The sequence below is a fragment of the Lemur catta genome, chromosome 1 (assembly GCF_020740605.2).
Source record: "Lemur catta isolate mLemCat1 chromosome 1, mLemCat1.pri, whole genome shotgun sequence".
NCBI classification, from domain to species: Eukaryota; Metazoa; Chordata; class Mammalia; order Primates; family Lemuridae; genus Lemur; species Lemur catta.
Window position 1 is genome coordinate 211,232,300 of NC_059128.1, and position 16,175 is coordinate 211,248,474.

A 16,175-nucleotide genomic window follows, 5' to 3' on the forward strand; every position below is an offset into this window, starting at 1 on the left:
CATGCAGTTCTCATGGTCAGAGACACACTTTGGATCTGCTACCTGCTAAACATATCCTGATATGTGCAGATCACTGTTTCACCCACTCACCAGCCGCATTTCTCAACTTTCCGTCTCCAGGATCCACTAATCATTTACAGCCTGTTGATGGATATTTGAACCAGGAGTCAAGGTGAACATCCCCAGTTACACAACAAAAATGTTCAAAGACTTTGTTTAATCAATTGTGCATGTGTGTGTGTGTGTGTGTGTTTCAGAAAGTCTATATAAAATTCTATGGAGTAGACCATAGCAAGGGACAGTTTAACAAAATGAAGGCACTCACTGCAGTGCTGCTTTTGGTGACACTGCAGTATTCACGTGCTGTGAGTCCCGCAGACTGCAATGCTGCTGAGCCAGAGGCTGGGAAGGCTCTAGACCTGATCAATAAATGGCGCCGGGATGGCTACCTTTTCCAGTTGCTGCGCGTCGCTGATGCCCACTTGGACACAGTGGTGAGGAATCACTGATGGCAGAGCTGAGCTGGGTGGCCGTGCACCAGGGGCAGAAGTCACTCTACTCTCTAGGTCTACTGCTTTGCACGGTGAATGGCTTTGCTCGGGGTTTTCTGTTTAGTTTCTGTGGCTGCTCTAGATTGTTCTTTGTTACTTCAAACTAATGTTTATTATTAGTATGACCTTAACTAAGAATCAATCTGTAAGTACTTACAAGCACTTAGCTGAGCCCAGTTAAATATTAAGTATCGCTAGAGAAAAATTAGAATAAACTGTGGGCCTTGCCTTCAAGGAAATAATATTCTGCTGACACATAAAGGCAAACTGTGTACAATGGGATGAACTGATGGGGGAGGAAGAGTTTTCTCAACATTCTTAGGGTTCCTGAGTCTGAAATAAAACTAACAAAGACATATTAACAGGAGAAAACATAAAAACTTATTTAATCAAAGTTTTACTTGACATGAGCATCTTCAGAAATGAAGATGCAGAGACCCGGGGAAAGCAGTCGTTTGTATGCTTAAATTCAATGCCAAAACAACAGCTATGTAAAAATGAGACTGGACAATAGGATATGATACAATGGTAACAGAATGGAGGAAACCCAGCAAGACCTGTCTTCAGATTATTTTTGGCCTCAAGAATGTGTGGAATTCCTTTTTCCCAAGTATGGGGCAGAACTCTTCTGGAAAGCAGGTCTTATTAACTACTGTTGGACAGACAAGTCAGAGAATCTTTTTGGCAGCTCCTTCACAGAAACACCTGGGGGGGAAGGGTATACTCATTTTTCTAGGTTTTATGGCTGCTTTGGGGGAGAGGGATTCTAGTTTCTATGACCCACCTCGAGGAAGTGGAATTGTAGTTTCTATGGCTTGTCTTGGGGAGAAAGGGGAGCAGGAGAAAGGAGGGTGAGAGAAGGGCAGATAGATCTTGCTCCCTAGGCCCTTTCAGTTTCTTTCACTTCACAGCACTCAGCATGCCCAGGCCCCATACTCTGGGGGATCGTGTTCTGAGCCCCAACAATATTCAAGAGACCAAGTGAGTTGTAAAGACACCAAAGCAATGGAATCAAAGAAGATTTGTTAAGATCAGATGGGAGAAAGCTTAGGTTTGATCCTTAATAATGGGTAGGATTTGAATAGCAATAGGGCCTGGGGAGAGGCATTCCAGGCACACTACCTCTGGTCTAGGTGGGGAGGAGTCAGGAAGAAGGGGTGTTAGGAGTAATGGGCCATAAGCAGTTGTATGTGGGCTCTGGGGCAGCCATCAGGTTGTTGGAAGAGACACTGTGAGCTTATCTTGAAGCCAAGCAAGCCTACTGTCTTCACTTAGATTATAAACTTATCTGGACTGGATTTGAGATCAGAGTTAAAGCCTCCATTTCTTTCCCCAGAAGAATTTACTAGCCCCCATGGGTGGGACAACTAATATCAGGGAGGCCAGACCATGGAGTACTGTGGAGAACAAGCAGAGCAACTGACCCTCGTTCAGGTATAAGAGAGGGAGGCGTTGCAGGTTGCAGAGAACAGGAGCACAGGCATTTGGGATGCAACCAGTAATTCAGTGACCATCAGTCCCATCCCAGGCTCTTGCCACATGAGCAGGACACGGGATGTGTTGGCACAGTGCCTCCTCTGAGTGGTAGTATAGAGAGTGGGTTGGTGGCATGCTCCACGATTTACATTTTTTAAGCCACAATCTAAAGCAATGAGTAATTGATGGTGTCACTGATAAAGACAAGGGAAGTTGAGAGAGGTAGCTGGTTTGTAAAAGAAGAGAGTGGATTATCGGTTCCAGCAAATTGAAATAGTGGCAGAAATCCAAGTTCAGGAATCAAACTTGGTGCTAGGATGAAACTACAAGTACAGATTGGAGGCAGCGATGTGGCCGTCATCACTTGTAATTCTAGCTGCGGACCTTCAACACCTCCACCCAAATCACACTGCTATTTACCAATAGCTTTTCAAACCTTGTGGATAGAAGAAAAGCATGGCCACTTACAAACAGTATTTGGAAATAACTGTTTGAAGCTATTTATTCAAACGAACATATCAAATGTTATAAAGGTAGGACATCAGCAAAGATGGGAGATGGACAGGAACTGTGTTTAGGAAACAAAGATACAGCTTTCATTAAGAAAAAACCTCTGGGCTCCCATGTGTTACTCACCTGCTGCTTTCCTGGCATTCCTCAGGGATCTGCCACTGTCTATTATCTAGTCTTAGATGTGAAAGAATCTGACTGCTCGGTCCTCTCCAGGAAGCACTGGAATGACTGTGAGCCGGATGTTTCTGAATTTCCATCTAATACAGTAAGTATGCAGGGGACCATCCTCTCCTCTTACCATTCCTCCTTTCCATATACTCTGCTTACTCAGGGTAGCCACATGCCTGGGCTAACACAGCAGAAGAGTGAGCAGCTTTTGCCTCAAGACTTAGGAAGGTTATGTTGACCTTGAGTCATGATCTTGAGAGCCATTCCTGGGAATCCAGTTCAAGATATGTCAGCAGGGTTTGTGGCCCCATGGGAGAGCAGGATCAGCTGGCATCACTAGACTTCAGTCTTTTCAACTGCAAAATGATAGGAGGGTCTTAGGGTCCATGGACCCTAAGATCCTTTCCAGCTCTGACAGTCTATGTGTCTAAGAATCTGTGAACTTGTAATTGTGTCCTATCAAGATTGGTACTGTGAGCAGGAACGGCCAAAGGCATTAGAGGCAGTGAGGAATGGGTCTTGTTCTGCACATTGCAAATGCAGTGAGGAATAGGGTCTTGTTCTGTATGTTGGACTGCAACGCTACACTCTCCGGTACAGGAGGAGAACACAAAGACAAGTAAGCATGGATACAAGATTTCATTTCCAGAAAACAAGAGGTTTACACAGCTAAGAGCTTTCCCTTCTTTTCTCTTGAAAATGTTTGGGATGTGGTCATGATCCCTCAAGCAGCTTCTCCCTGGTTATCCCAAGGATTTGGAGTGCCAATATTACACAGCACACAGAAACAGACTAAGAGAATGCAGGTTTGAGACAGGGTTTGATGAAGGAAAGACCAAATACACTTTAAATGGATAGTAGAAGTATGCCGCATCACCATTTTGTTCTCTCATGTGCAACCAGAGGAAGGCAGTATGCAATGACCCAGCAAAGACTCAAGACCCTCTTTCTTACAGGTGATTGGACGATGCAAGGTAATAGCTACAAGGCATTCAAGTGAATCTCAGGATCTTCGGCTGGATGACTTTAACTGCACCACAAGTTCTGGTATGGTAATCTGTTAAATTGCTCTTTAATTCTGGGATAATACAGACTTCATTCCCACTGTGGCATTCCTCATGTAATACTACGATGTATGTGACAGAAGGTTCTCTACCCACATGGGACTCCATTAGATCACTCACTTTCCTGGAAACAGAAGTGAGACTGTTTTCCCCAATTACTGGTACACCTTTCTTTAAAGAAATTCAATGCATAAAAATAGAGATTTAAAAAAGGTAGTATAGCATCATTGTAGAGACATAGGCTCTGGAACCAGATTTGTTTTAGTTTGAATGCCAACCTCATTATTTACTAGTTGTATAGTTTTGGGAGCAGGTTACTTAACCTTTTTAAACTTTTCTCATTTGGAAAAATGAGGATAATAAGAACATTAACTTTTAGAGTTGTAGAATTAAATAAGATGGTCTAGGTAGTACACTTGGCAGAGCATTCTTAGCATTCAGTAAGTATTGACCTCAACATGTAAAAGCTGTGTATTACTTAACAGTTTTCAAAATACGTATCATCTCATTTAATCTCACGGAAAGTCTACAAAGTAAAGATTAGGATGCCTTCTGTATTAGAGGTAAAATAATTGAGATGTTTAATGACTTGGCCTTGGGAGCACAGCCAGGATGTGGTGAAGACATGACTCAGTTCCAGCAGTGTTGGCTCTAAACTCCATGCTCTTTTTATGTAAATTTTCAAAATGAATTATCACAGAATTTCTTCAATAAATAGCAAATCTGAATAAGATTAAATGCAAAAAAAAAAACAAAAATCAACAGCCAAGCAACTTCTGTAGGAGGTTGCCTTAAAGAAGGGTTGAACTGTGTATCTTCTCTTCTCTCTGGGCAAAACTTTATCTTCGTGATGACTCTTCCTCCTTGGCAAAGTGAGAAGATTCATGAAAATGCTGGCACTTTGTGAGGGGTAGTGGTGAGGACATTGTGAAGAGGGGTCATGGCAGAGACTTGGGCATCAGAAGGACCAGAAAGGGTTAGCAGTTCGGCTCTGCTGCTGAGGGGTTGATCGACTGTGAACAAGTTACTTAGCTTCCCCAACACTCCATTTGCCCATCTGTAAAATGAAGTTATTGTTGTTATTGTCACCATTGCCATTTCCCACCCGGTAACCATGACACTCCCATCTTCTTCATCTAGTCTCTTCAGCATTGGTCAATAACAAAGACAGTCCCGTAGTCTTCGATTTCTTTGAGGATACCGAGGTCTACAGAAATCAAGCCAACCAAGCCCTTGAGAAGTACAAAGAGAAGAATGGTGACTTTGAGTCTTTCAGAGTGGACAAAGTAGAGAGAGTTGCAAGAGCGGTGAGTCCCCACCATGTCCAGCTACGGTCTGAGGGCCCAGGCTCCCACTTGGCAGGCACAAACCGAACTGAACAGCACACCCTCTCTACCTGCCTCAATTGACCAGCTGCTTCTAAATTGAGGACCCGTTGCAGCCTTTGGGGCTGTAATAGACAGGCAGCAGGTACGAAAGAACTGCTGTCTGCAAGTTTTTTTATTTTCAGAGGGTATATGCATGGGGCTGGGAGTAGATATGTGACAAAGAGGAGGGAACACCCAAAAAGGAAACAGGAAAATAAAACAGCATATTAGGGTTATGTGAGTCATTAAAAATTATCCAGTATTGGCCAGGTGCAGTGGCTCATGCCTGTAATCCTAGCACTCTGGGAGGCAGAGGCGAGAGGATGGCTTGAGACCAGGAGTTTGAGACCAGCCTGAGCAAGAGCAAGACCCCATCTATACTAAAAATAGAAAAAATTAGCCGGTCAACTAAAAATAGAAACAAAAAATTAGCCAGGTGTGGTGGCTTGAACCTGTAGTCCCAGCTACTCTGGAGGCTGGGGCAGGAGGATCGCTTGAGCCCAGGAGTTTGAGGTTGCAGTGAGCTAGGCTGACACCACAGCACTCACTGTAACCTGTAGCCTGGGCAACAAAGAAAGACTCTGTGTCAAAAAAAAAAAAAAAGAAAAGAAAAGAAAATTTAGCCAGGCGTGGTGGTGCACTCTTGTAGTCCAGGTACTTGGGAGGCTGAGGTGAGGCAGAAGGATTGCTTGAGCCCAGGAGTTTGAGGTTGCAGTGAGCTATGAAGACACCACTGCACTCTAGCCCAGGTGACAGAGCAAGACCCAGTCTCAAAAAAAAAAAAAAAAAAAAAAAATTATCCAGTATTAACGTCCTTCCTTTAGGATGGAAAACTGAGGCTCAGAGAAACTACTTCCCCACACCCAGTGGTGTGGCTGAAGCTGGACAATTCTCTGCCTCCGTGTCCTAAGGGTCAGGAGCCTCCCACCCGGAGCTGTCTTGTAGAGCAGCTGGTTGATGTCTGTCAAGCATTTTTAAAATGCAAAGTTAAATAGATTATGGTCCATACAAGCACTGAAATGAATACAGTGCAGTTACTAAAAGGAGTATTTTGGACCCAGGTTTATTGGAAAGAATTTCAAGACATATCACTAAGGGAAAAAGCAGGTTACAGAAAAATATTTAAGAATATGAGCCCATTTATATGAAATACTTACATGTATGTGTATATGTGCATTGTATCTGGGAAAAGGCTAAAAAGAGAAACACATGAATGATAGTGGTACCTCTAAGCAGAAGTTGGGGTGCAGGAAGGGTGAGTTTTCACACTATAGTTGGTTGTGTCTATATTATTTGAATCTTTTCAATGAAATGGTAGGTAGTCACCTTTTCCCTTAGGTGATCAATTTTTAAAAGGCAGAAACCATAAGATAAATGGCACATATCAGTGATTTTGAATCCTTATATTGCTTTATTAATATAATTTACTGGATAGTAGGTATGTATTGATTTTCCCCCCTTTTGCTTTGTTCCTGAAACTGTTTTGATCCCATCTGTTCTAGAGAGGAGGGGAAAGAACCAATTACTATGTGGAATTCTCTGCGAGAAACTGCTCCAGGCAGCATTTCCCCAGACCCAATAAGGTGAGTATAATACATGTCTGTGGAATGGCAAGTATCGTCTAGAGAGTGCTTACCACCCACCAGGCACTCTTCTAAGTTCTTTACACATATGTTAACTTATTAGCCCTCACACCACCATATGAGAGACTATTTTTATCCCAAGTTTGCAGATGGGGAAACCAAGGCACTGAGAAATTAACTGAATTGTTAGAATATGATTTTATAATGTGCATGATATAGATACCTAAACTTAAAACTGAGGTTTTTTTTAATCCGTTAGAATTAAAGGCTTAGCTAAAACTAACAATGAGCTGGCAGTAAGACCCACACACCAAGTGGTCCATTCATTCCATCTAATTGACACCCACAGATCCCATTTGACAAATGAGCAGGTAACTGAAGCTCAGCAAAGGAAGGGTCTTACCCATGTTCAAGTCCAAGCTGAAATTAAAATCCAGTTCTTCCCAGGTATAGTCCAGTGGGATTTGTCCCCTAATTACTTACAAATTGATTCCCGTGTACTTTCAGGAAGATGTTAATAACACCTGACATTTGCATGGTGACATACAGTTTATAAAACACCTCCACATATGTCATTGTCTAGTTGGAACCTCTGACCATCCCGCTGAGAAGGAAAGCAGGTGTCTGCCTCCATTTCTCTGTGACAAGGGGGCCTAGAATTTTCACCACTTACTTAAGAGAACTTAGCTAGAAAGTGTTAGGATATGGAATTTTAATTCTAATTTCAAGTCTAGGATTTTTCTGATTTAACAACATATTCTCCCTGGCCAGAAGGGAAGAAGTATTTGTTAGTTCTTTTTCTAGCTGTTCAAATTTTCAACCCTATCCAGTTTTAGAATCCTGCCTAGTGGCCACCAGGAAAGACACTTCCCTCCCCTCCCCCATCCCCAATGAACTGTTAACTATCTTGGTGTGAGAACACAAACCAGTGCAGAACCAAGAGAGAGGGAGAGGAGCAGGCTCAGCGCTAAGTGTTTTACAGCATCATCTCATTAAATTAAGCCCTCCCACAACCCGTAGGTTTACCATATTATCCCCATTTTATAAAGAGTGAGCTTCACAAATTTTGTGTAATTTAACTAAATTCACACAACTAGCATGTGGGGAAGCCAGAATTGACTAGGTCTATCTGATTCCCAAATTGCACTCAGAACCTCAATGCTTAACAATTTCTTCTAGGGAAGAGTCATCCTCTTGTCCTAGTCTAACTTTGACAGCTGGGTCTAGGCACCTCTGGAGGAAGGCAAGCCAGCTGCTGCAGCCCTTGTACATAAGGTGGAGCCAGCAGAGTCCCTGCAAATCCATCGTATATAGGCTCCTCCTTTCCAACACTTCCTTCCAAGGAACCAGTTAAAGTTGTAAAATCCCTCTTTAGCACCGTTCCTCATTCTCTCTAGGCACAGGCAAGTCAGGTCTTCTGCAGAAGGGATGGCCTAAAGGCAAGGTAGCAATGATGTGGTGCTCCTTATCAGCAACCATGGGGAAGCCCAGCACTGGGGACTGCTCAGGGAAGAGAACCACAGCAATTTGAAATGAAATCATTTGGAATCTACACCGCACTTTCCCCAAAGTGTTGACTGTGAGAGATTATTGAATAACTGGTGGGAATATCTGATAATATTACCTTGATTTTTCTAAAGCTTCTTCCTTTCCTGAATATCTGAAAGTTTACAACTCTGGGTGGGCACCTTCCTATCACTTGTACATGCACGCGTGTGCACACACACACACACACACACTCACATACTAACAAGCTTCTCTTTCTCTTGTAGGTCTTTGCATTCTGCAGGGCAGTTTTAGTCTATGATGTAGAAGACTCTGACTTGGAAACCCCAAAAGACCTTGATGTGAACTGTGAAGTTTTCAACCTTGAGGTGGGTTGCCTAAGTAGACTGTCTTGTGAGCAATGTCAGATTAAGTGATATTTTTACACACATAGTGTATTTGGTTCTTATGGCTGTGTGTGTGGTGGGCTGTGTGTGAGAGAGAGACAGACAGAGACAGAGAGATCTCACCCTTGGGGAAAGAAGTACAATTGCTGGCATGAAACAAAAAGTGTGAAAACTTTTCCAAGAATTAGGGAGGGCTAAGATTTGGCAGAAAAGTAAAATCGTGACCAATTCAATCAGCCTTGAATGAATTTGAATATGGTCCTTCCAGTTAGGATTCCGGTGCTGTGATTTACTAATTCCTAGCTTTTACTATCAGGCATAGATCCTAAGGGGAACAAATTAGCCTCAAATTTATTATACAAAGGTATATAAAATAAGATGCAAAACAATATTTTATATCTGTTCCACAAATCTTTTTTCTATTTTGTGGGTGAGCACAAAGATTTGCTTCACAGAATTTTTTATATCAGGAAAAAAATCGAAAATAATCCAACCACCCATTTCCCAAGTCAAAAAAAGAAAGAAAGAAAAAGAAATGGCTCCATAGATTTCTTTAAAAAATTAGTGTGAACAGGAGGAGAAGGAAGAGGCCAAGTGATCACCTTTTAGGAGTAAGGCATGTGGATATCATGAACCCTCAGAGCTCTTTTGAGAATATCAATTAAAAGTCATTCATTTTCTAAATGTTGGCCTGCAGGTGGGCACCATTTCAAAATATAGTTTCATCACTTTCTGTCGAAATGAGAAAAGTAAGGATAATAAAGTTTTTCATATACAACATTTATTCCATCCTAAGAACTAATCAACACTCAGATTATCTTTCTGACTCTTTTGTTATCAGAATGTTATTTTTTTGTGAAATGATGGTGGTAGATGATAGTTGTTTGTATTTTAAATGTCAACTTTGGTAGATAAAAATTTGAGAGCTCCTTTTTTGTTATCCTAGTTTTTCTATTGATTTGTGGAATCCAAAAGCCTAGGAGCCATTGATCTACATCAAGTTAAAGATCTAACTTCTTTTGTGTTACCTGATGATATTCCCTTTCTGTGTCCATTACCAGGAACACCCGGGGCACCCCCCCCACTTCGGTAGGCATGGGCATGGCAAACCTCCATTCAAGCCTGATGGAGTCAGAGATCATCATCCCCCCAAGCCACATGAATGGGGATGCCCACCCCCCCCAGAAGGAAAAGATCACCCAGACAGACCTCCACCTGGAGTAGGACCACCCCCTCCAGGGTCAAGATGTCATCACCACCCTTTTGGCATCAATGAGACCCAAAGGCACCCCCATGATCATAATTCCAGTGAGCACCATCCCCATAGACACCGCCCCCATGGGCCTGGCCCCCATGGACACCACCCCCCCCCATGGACATCGACCTCATGGCCATGATTTCCATCACGATGGACCCTGTGACCCACCAGTCCATAACCAAGGTCCCCAAGGTCACCAGCGCCATGGCCATGGCCCACCACATAGGCACTCAGAAGAAAGAGGTCCAGGTAAAGGACACTTCCCCTTTCACCGGAGACCAATTGGATTTGTTTACCGACTGCCTCCACTAAATAGAGGTGAAGTTCTTCCTCTTCCTGAAGCCAATTTTCCCATCTTCTCATTGCCAAACCACGGCAATCCACTAAAGCCCTTCCCTGAATCAGCCTCTGAATCCTGTCCAGGGACGTTCAAAAATGAGGGTCTACAAGTTTCCAAGTTTTTTGCATAAACATTTCCAAAATAAAATGTGACTCCCTTGATGGGAAAAAATGAATAGTAGTTTGAATTAGAACCATAAATAAAATGTGATCAGAAATAAATGAAAATTACAGTTCTTTTCACCTTGCTTTCATACACAGGATAGGGCAAAATGTGGATGGGGGAGGAAATGGCATAAGAAGAGACAGACAAATGCAAAGGAGATGAAAGGCCTGAGTGCTACAAATTTGTAGTTAATTCTGTCACTGGCCACCACATCACTTAAGGCAAATCTATGATCCTCTGAATTTCTTTCTTTCTTGGACTTAAATCCTCTAATTCTAGAGTCTCTCTTACTGCTTATGATACAGCTGGACATACCAAGAAGGTATATATGATTCCTTAAAAGATTATTATCGTAAAAGTGACCCTAATTCTCTCCTAGTGATTATTTCTAGTCATCTAAATTTCCTTTTGTAGTAAAGTTGGTGAAAGCAGAGTGTGCCCGAGATCTGTCAGAATAAGAGCCTCCAGCCTCACACAGCAGAGGAGGAAGGGGCAGAGGAAGGTGTGGGGACCCATATGAAGAACCAGAAAGAGAGAGGAGTAAGGGGAAATTCAGACTTTGTGCGTTTGGGATCAAGAAAGGTTAAAATGCAGCCTAGAGTAAACACTTCGGAGAATGAATCTGAGCAGAGAGTAACCTGGGGTGTCAAGAGACGTGCAGAAAATTCAAAGGAAGGTAAAGACATTGTGTGCATCAGGAAAATAAGAACCAGAAGTCATTTGGACAAGGAAGATATTTAGCCAAGAAATTTAGGTGGGAAAAATTTAATATAGTTTTGTGATAAGTTCTAGTGTAATTGTTGCCATCAATTTAAAAGTGAATTCTGAAAGTAATGCTATACGTCTGTTTAAGGGAAGAAAACAGACTATTGTGGGTCTCAATGGGCTTCAAAAACCCCACAGGGAGCTTGTGAAGTGGGTACCCGGGGCTCCTGAAGTGAGAAAAATTGAACACCAGGGGTGTGGGGCAATACTTTAGGCCAAGGTTTGCCCTCAACTTTGCAAACTAAATCCCTGAAGGGTGTCACCTCCCACAGTCATCTGTCTCAGCCTTAACTAGAGCCCTGGCCACCCTGAGTGCCATTGCTGATGTGTTTTCCTTCAAAACATGAAAGGCAGGAACCTCTATCCTTGTTCTGTCCCAATACTGAACGGGTGCTCAGCAAACATTTATGAATGGATGAGTGAGTAGATTAATGAAACTCACAAGACCTGTCTTTACAATGGATAGGGGTTGGAGGTGGGCATTTGGTCCCTCCACAAAGGCTATTGGTCACTTGGAGAGGACAGTCCAATCCTTGGTGTCCTTGTCCCTTGAGAGAATAAAATTGAGATTTGAAAGGGGGAAAGAAAGGAAATTCTAAATTCAATTATGAAGCAAACAAAGCTGTGGCTATAGTGCAAAGAAAGTTATGATTATGAATCATAACCATAAATTCAGGTGCACAAGAAATACCACTTTATTTTCAGAACAAACTAATTTCTATTTCAGGTTGCCATCCTACTGGGCTAATAGGAAACTTAATCCCCTGCCTTCTTGGAGTCCTACCTCTCCCCATGCCCTGCTACTCCCCATGAAGTCGTGCCACAGTTCTAGAATCTCACATAGTGCTAAGGTGTCTGGGTGGTGGGCATGAGGAGGAGGTCTGACTCTTACTGGTCCCCCAGACCCCCTGCTGAGGGATCCTTACTACCCTGTTCGCCTCACTATTTGAGTCTAGTTTATCTGCTACTTCTGTATCAAGATGAGTTAGTAGGAGTCTCTGTGAGAATACCAATGGACACAGCTGCTAAGATACACCAAGCAGATCTCTTCTCTCCCGGGGATGCTGCTGCCTTCCTGGCTGCATGCCCAGAAAACAGCATGGAGGTTTCTGCAGCTTTAGAAACCCGAGACCCTGCTGTTCTTCCCATGTCTTCTCCCCAGGCCAGGGACTCTCTTTCTAGTCTCAGACAAGTTCACTTTATTTATTTTTAGTGCCAGAAGACTCTTTTTCCACATTGTAATTCTCTTTCTTTTTCCTCCTCTCAAATCAGGGTTAAAGCATTTAGAAACAGGCTAATAAGACTTCAGATTCTGCCAGTATGTGGCAGCTCACCTCTGTAATCCTAGCACTCGGGGAGGCAGAGGTGGGAGGATCGCTTGAGGCCAGGAGTTCTAAACCAGCCTAACCAAGAGCAAGACCCCATCTCTACAAAAAATAGGAAAATTAGCCAGGAGTGGTGGCACAGTGCCTATAGTTCCAGCTACTCGGGAAGCCTGAGGCAAGAGGATCGCTTGAGCCCAGGAGTTTGAGGTTGCAGTGAGCTATGATGACACCACTGCACTCTAGCCTGGGTGACAGAGCAAAACTCCATCTCAAAAAAAAAAAAAAAAAAGACTTCAGATTCTCTCCACCTTCCAACTACAGTGGTGATACTCAAAGAATTTAATAACTAATATGACACAAGCATTGACCAATCAGACCAGATACAACAACCAATCAGAACAGTTGCCATCCATAAACAAGCAGTGTGGCCATACTGGCGGGCACCAGCTAAATGTCACCCGGCAGAACCACGCTCTTCCACGGAGGCATGAACACAAAGTCAGCTGCTTGAATGGGGAGTAGAGAAAGGTGAAACCCAGGGAGGCCAAAAAAATACACAGGTTAACAACTTCAAATGTTATCCTTCAACAGAAGCATTTGGGTAGTGTTTTATCATTTATCAAGTACTTTTACAAACATTGTCTGAGTTAATGAAAATCCTACCTGGAAAACATAGGAGTTGAAACTCTCAATTCATTTCAATTACACACATTCATCATATGCAAACACAGGTGGCTGCAGGTGAATAATGGGGTAAGAAACCATTTCTACCCTGAGGAGCTTACATGCTACTAGAGGTTTTAGATACCATTGATCATTCCTGTTCTAGATTTTGTATGTCATGATGGCTAAAAAGTATATCAATCTTTGTTTGCAAATATTCCATAAATTTTCAAAGGTTATGTTAACAGAGGCAATATAATATGACTGCTTTCTCAAATGTCTAAAGCCCGAACTCCTCACTCTTCTGCAGAAAATTTCTTGCACTTCCTAACACCCTTTCTGTCTGTGGCACTACCATGCTTTAAGTCCTATATGCTAGAAATGTTTATTCTTCCTTCTTCTTCATCCCCAGTAAACTCTATGACAGTGCAGACTTTGTCTGTTTTCATTAAAATGCCTAGCACATACTAGGTGTTCAAGAAATGTTTGTTTAATGAGTTGATATATTAAGCATTTATTATGAGTTGGAAGATTTTTATATGTTTTATAATTTAACTTTTACCAACAACTGTCTTATACAGGTAATGTCATTGTACTAGAATAGGCCAGGTGCCTTAATGATAGAGAATTCGATTTGTCTCTCATGTAACAGTTCAAGACCAGTTATCAGCAGGTGCCTATCCACATGGTGATTCAGCGTCTCAGGTTCCTTTTATCTTGTGGCTCTGCCCTCCTCTTGAGTCTTAGTATTTTCTCCTGGCTCCTCTGCATCCAGTTCACATTGGGGAGAGGATGGAGGATCATGAAAGTGGTTTTTGTGGGCCAGGCCAGCAAGTGGCATGTATAATTTATGCTCACATTTCATTGGCTAGAATTCAGTCATCCAGCCACATCTAATGCAAAGAAGATTGGGAAATGAAGTCTAGCTGTACTCCAAGAAGGAAAGGGAAATGGCTTTGGAAAATGGGCTTCACAATCACCATTTTTTAGAGAAGGAAGATGAAGCCCAAAGAGGTTTAATTAATGCTTAGGACCTCACTGTCAGTAAATTATAGGACTGGGATTAGAACTCTGATTGGCCTCCTCCCAAGCTACGTTCTTTTCACTGTATTCACTGCCTCTATATACCGCCAAGTCCCATTTCTGAGTCTTCGTTGGAAACACCCACGATGATCAGCCTTGAATATTCCTTTCCAACTCATTTCCTCATCCTCCCAGCTTTCGGCTTCTCCATCCCTGCTGCCTCCTCCTTCCTCTCAGCCTAAGAACTTACCCAGGTCTCTTTCACCCTTCGTTTTTTTTCTTACATCCCCCATGAGAATCTGCCTCCTGCCAACACCACTTACCGAAATTACTTCAGTAAGTCACAGATTCTTAGCCATCCTTCTCTAATATTAGATATAATTTATAAGAACTAATTGCCAAGCTCTGCACATATTATTAGCTCATTCACTCCTAAAAAAAGTCATGGTAAGGTATTGTGATTTCCCATATTTTACAGGCAAAGAAACTGAGGCTCAGAAACGTTACATGGCCCTGACTTGCTTGGGGTCACATAGCAGCTAAGCAGCAGAGCTGGACTGGCATCCAGGCTGGATTACTGCCATGCTCCTGTTCCTGCCACACTGCTGCAAGGCCACCGCAGGGTCCCCACTGGCCCCTCCTTTCCAGGGCCTCTTAAGGAGATTTAAATGACAAGTTAGAGATCCCACCAACAACAACAAAAAAATCAACCTGGTTTTTTTTGGAGGAGGAGGTGAGGTAAGACTTGAGGACAAACATCTACTAGGGGCTAACCCTTTAACCCACCTTGCATCTTCTCTGTGAATTGTCTAACTTTGCCAAACAGGTTGTTTAGGCTTGGTGAACGAAAGACACCATGGTGAAAAGGTGGTGAAAAGGTGGCAAAAAGGTGTGATGCCTTTCCCCACGCATCATAAGGGTCATAGCCAACACTCCTGTAACAAACAACAGTCTAACAAGAGCAAGCAAACAAACAAACAAAAAATATAGCATATTTATCTAACCACAGTTTCAATGACCTGGAAACCTTCAGAAGGAAGATCCAAAGACCCAGGGGACAACTGTCTGTCTTTCTGCATACATTCAATGAAGAGTGGACAGCAATGTAGACATGCGATTAGACAAAAGAGATGTCTAATAGTAATAGACTAAGTGGGGAAACCCAGCAAGACCTGTCCTCAGATTATTCGTGGCCTCTCTGTGTGGAATTCCTCTTTCCCAAGTATGGGGACAGGACCCTTCTAGAAAGCAGGTCTTATTAACTACTGTCAGACAGACAGGTCAGAGAATTTCTTTTTGGCAGCTCTTTCACAGAAACACCTGGGGGGAAGGGTATACTCAGTTTTCTAGGTTTTATGGCTGCTTTGGGGGAGAGGGATTCTAGTTTCTATGACCCACCTCGAGGAAGTGGAATTGTAGTTTCTATGGCTTGTCTTGGGGAGAAAGGGGAGCAGGAGAAAGGAGGGTGAGAGAAGGGCAGATAGATCTTGCTCCCTAGGCCCTTTCAGTTTCTTTCACTTCACAGCACTCAGCATGCCCAGGCCCCATACTCTGGGGGATCGTGTTCTGAGCCCCAACAATATTCAAGAGACCAAGTGAGTTGTAAAGACACCAAAGCAATGGAATCAAAGAAGATTTGTTAAGATCAGATGGGAGAAAGCTTAGGTTTGATCCTTAATAATGGGTAGGATTTGAATAGCAAGAGGGCCTGGGAAGAGGCATTCCAGGCACACTACCTCTGGTCTAGGTGGGGAGGCGTCAGGAAGAAGGGCGTTAGGAGTAATGGAACATAAGCAGTTCTATGTGGGCTCTGGGGCAGCCATCAGGTTGGAAGAGACACTGTGAGCTTAGCTTGAAGCCAAGCAAGCCTACTGTCTTCACTTAGATTATAAGCTTATCTGGACTGGACTTGAGGTCAGAGTTAAAGTCTCCCTCCCCTCCCCCAAAAGACCTGTGCCCCTTCCCATGGGTGGGACACCTGAAATCAGGGAGGCCAGACCACAGAGAACAAGCAGAGCAACT

General features: G+C 43.0%; 1 protein-coding gene across 1 annotated transcript; it reads left to right on the forward strand.

The window, feature by feature from the left end:
- The first annotated feature begins 268 nt into the window (after positions 1–268).
- HRG (histidine rich glycoprotein) lies at positions 269–10,454 on the forward strand. The gene is given in 8 exon segments (XM_045539872.1): positions 269–494; positions 2,689–2,805; positions 3,665–3,755; positions 4,913–5,079; positions 6,642–6,722; positions 8,495–8,596; positions 9,676–9,980; positions 9,982–10,454. Coding segments are annotated over 8 exon segments (1,407 nt in total). The 5' UTR covers positions 269–311; the 3' UTR covers positions 10,343–10,454.
- Positions 10,455–16,175: the final 5,721 nt, after the last annotated feature.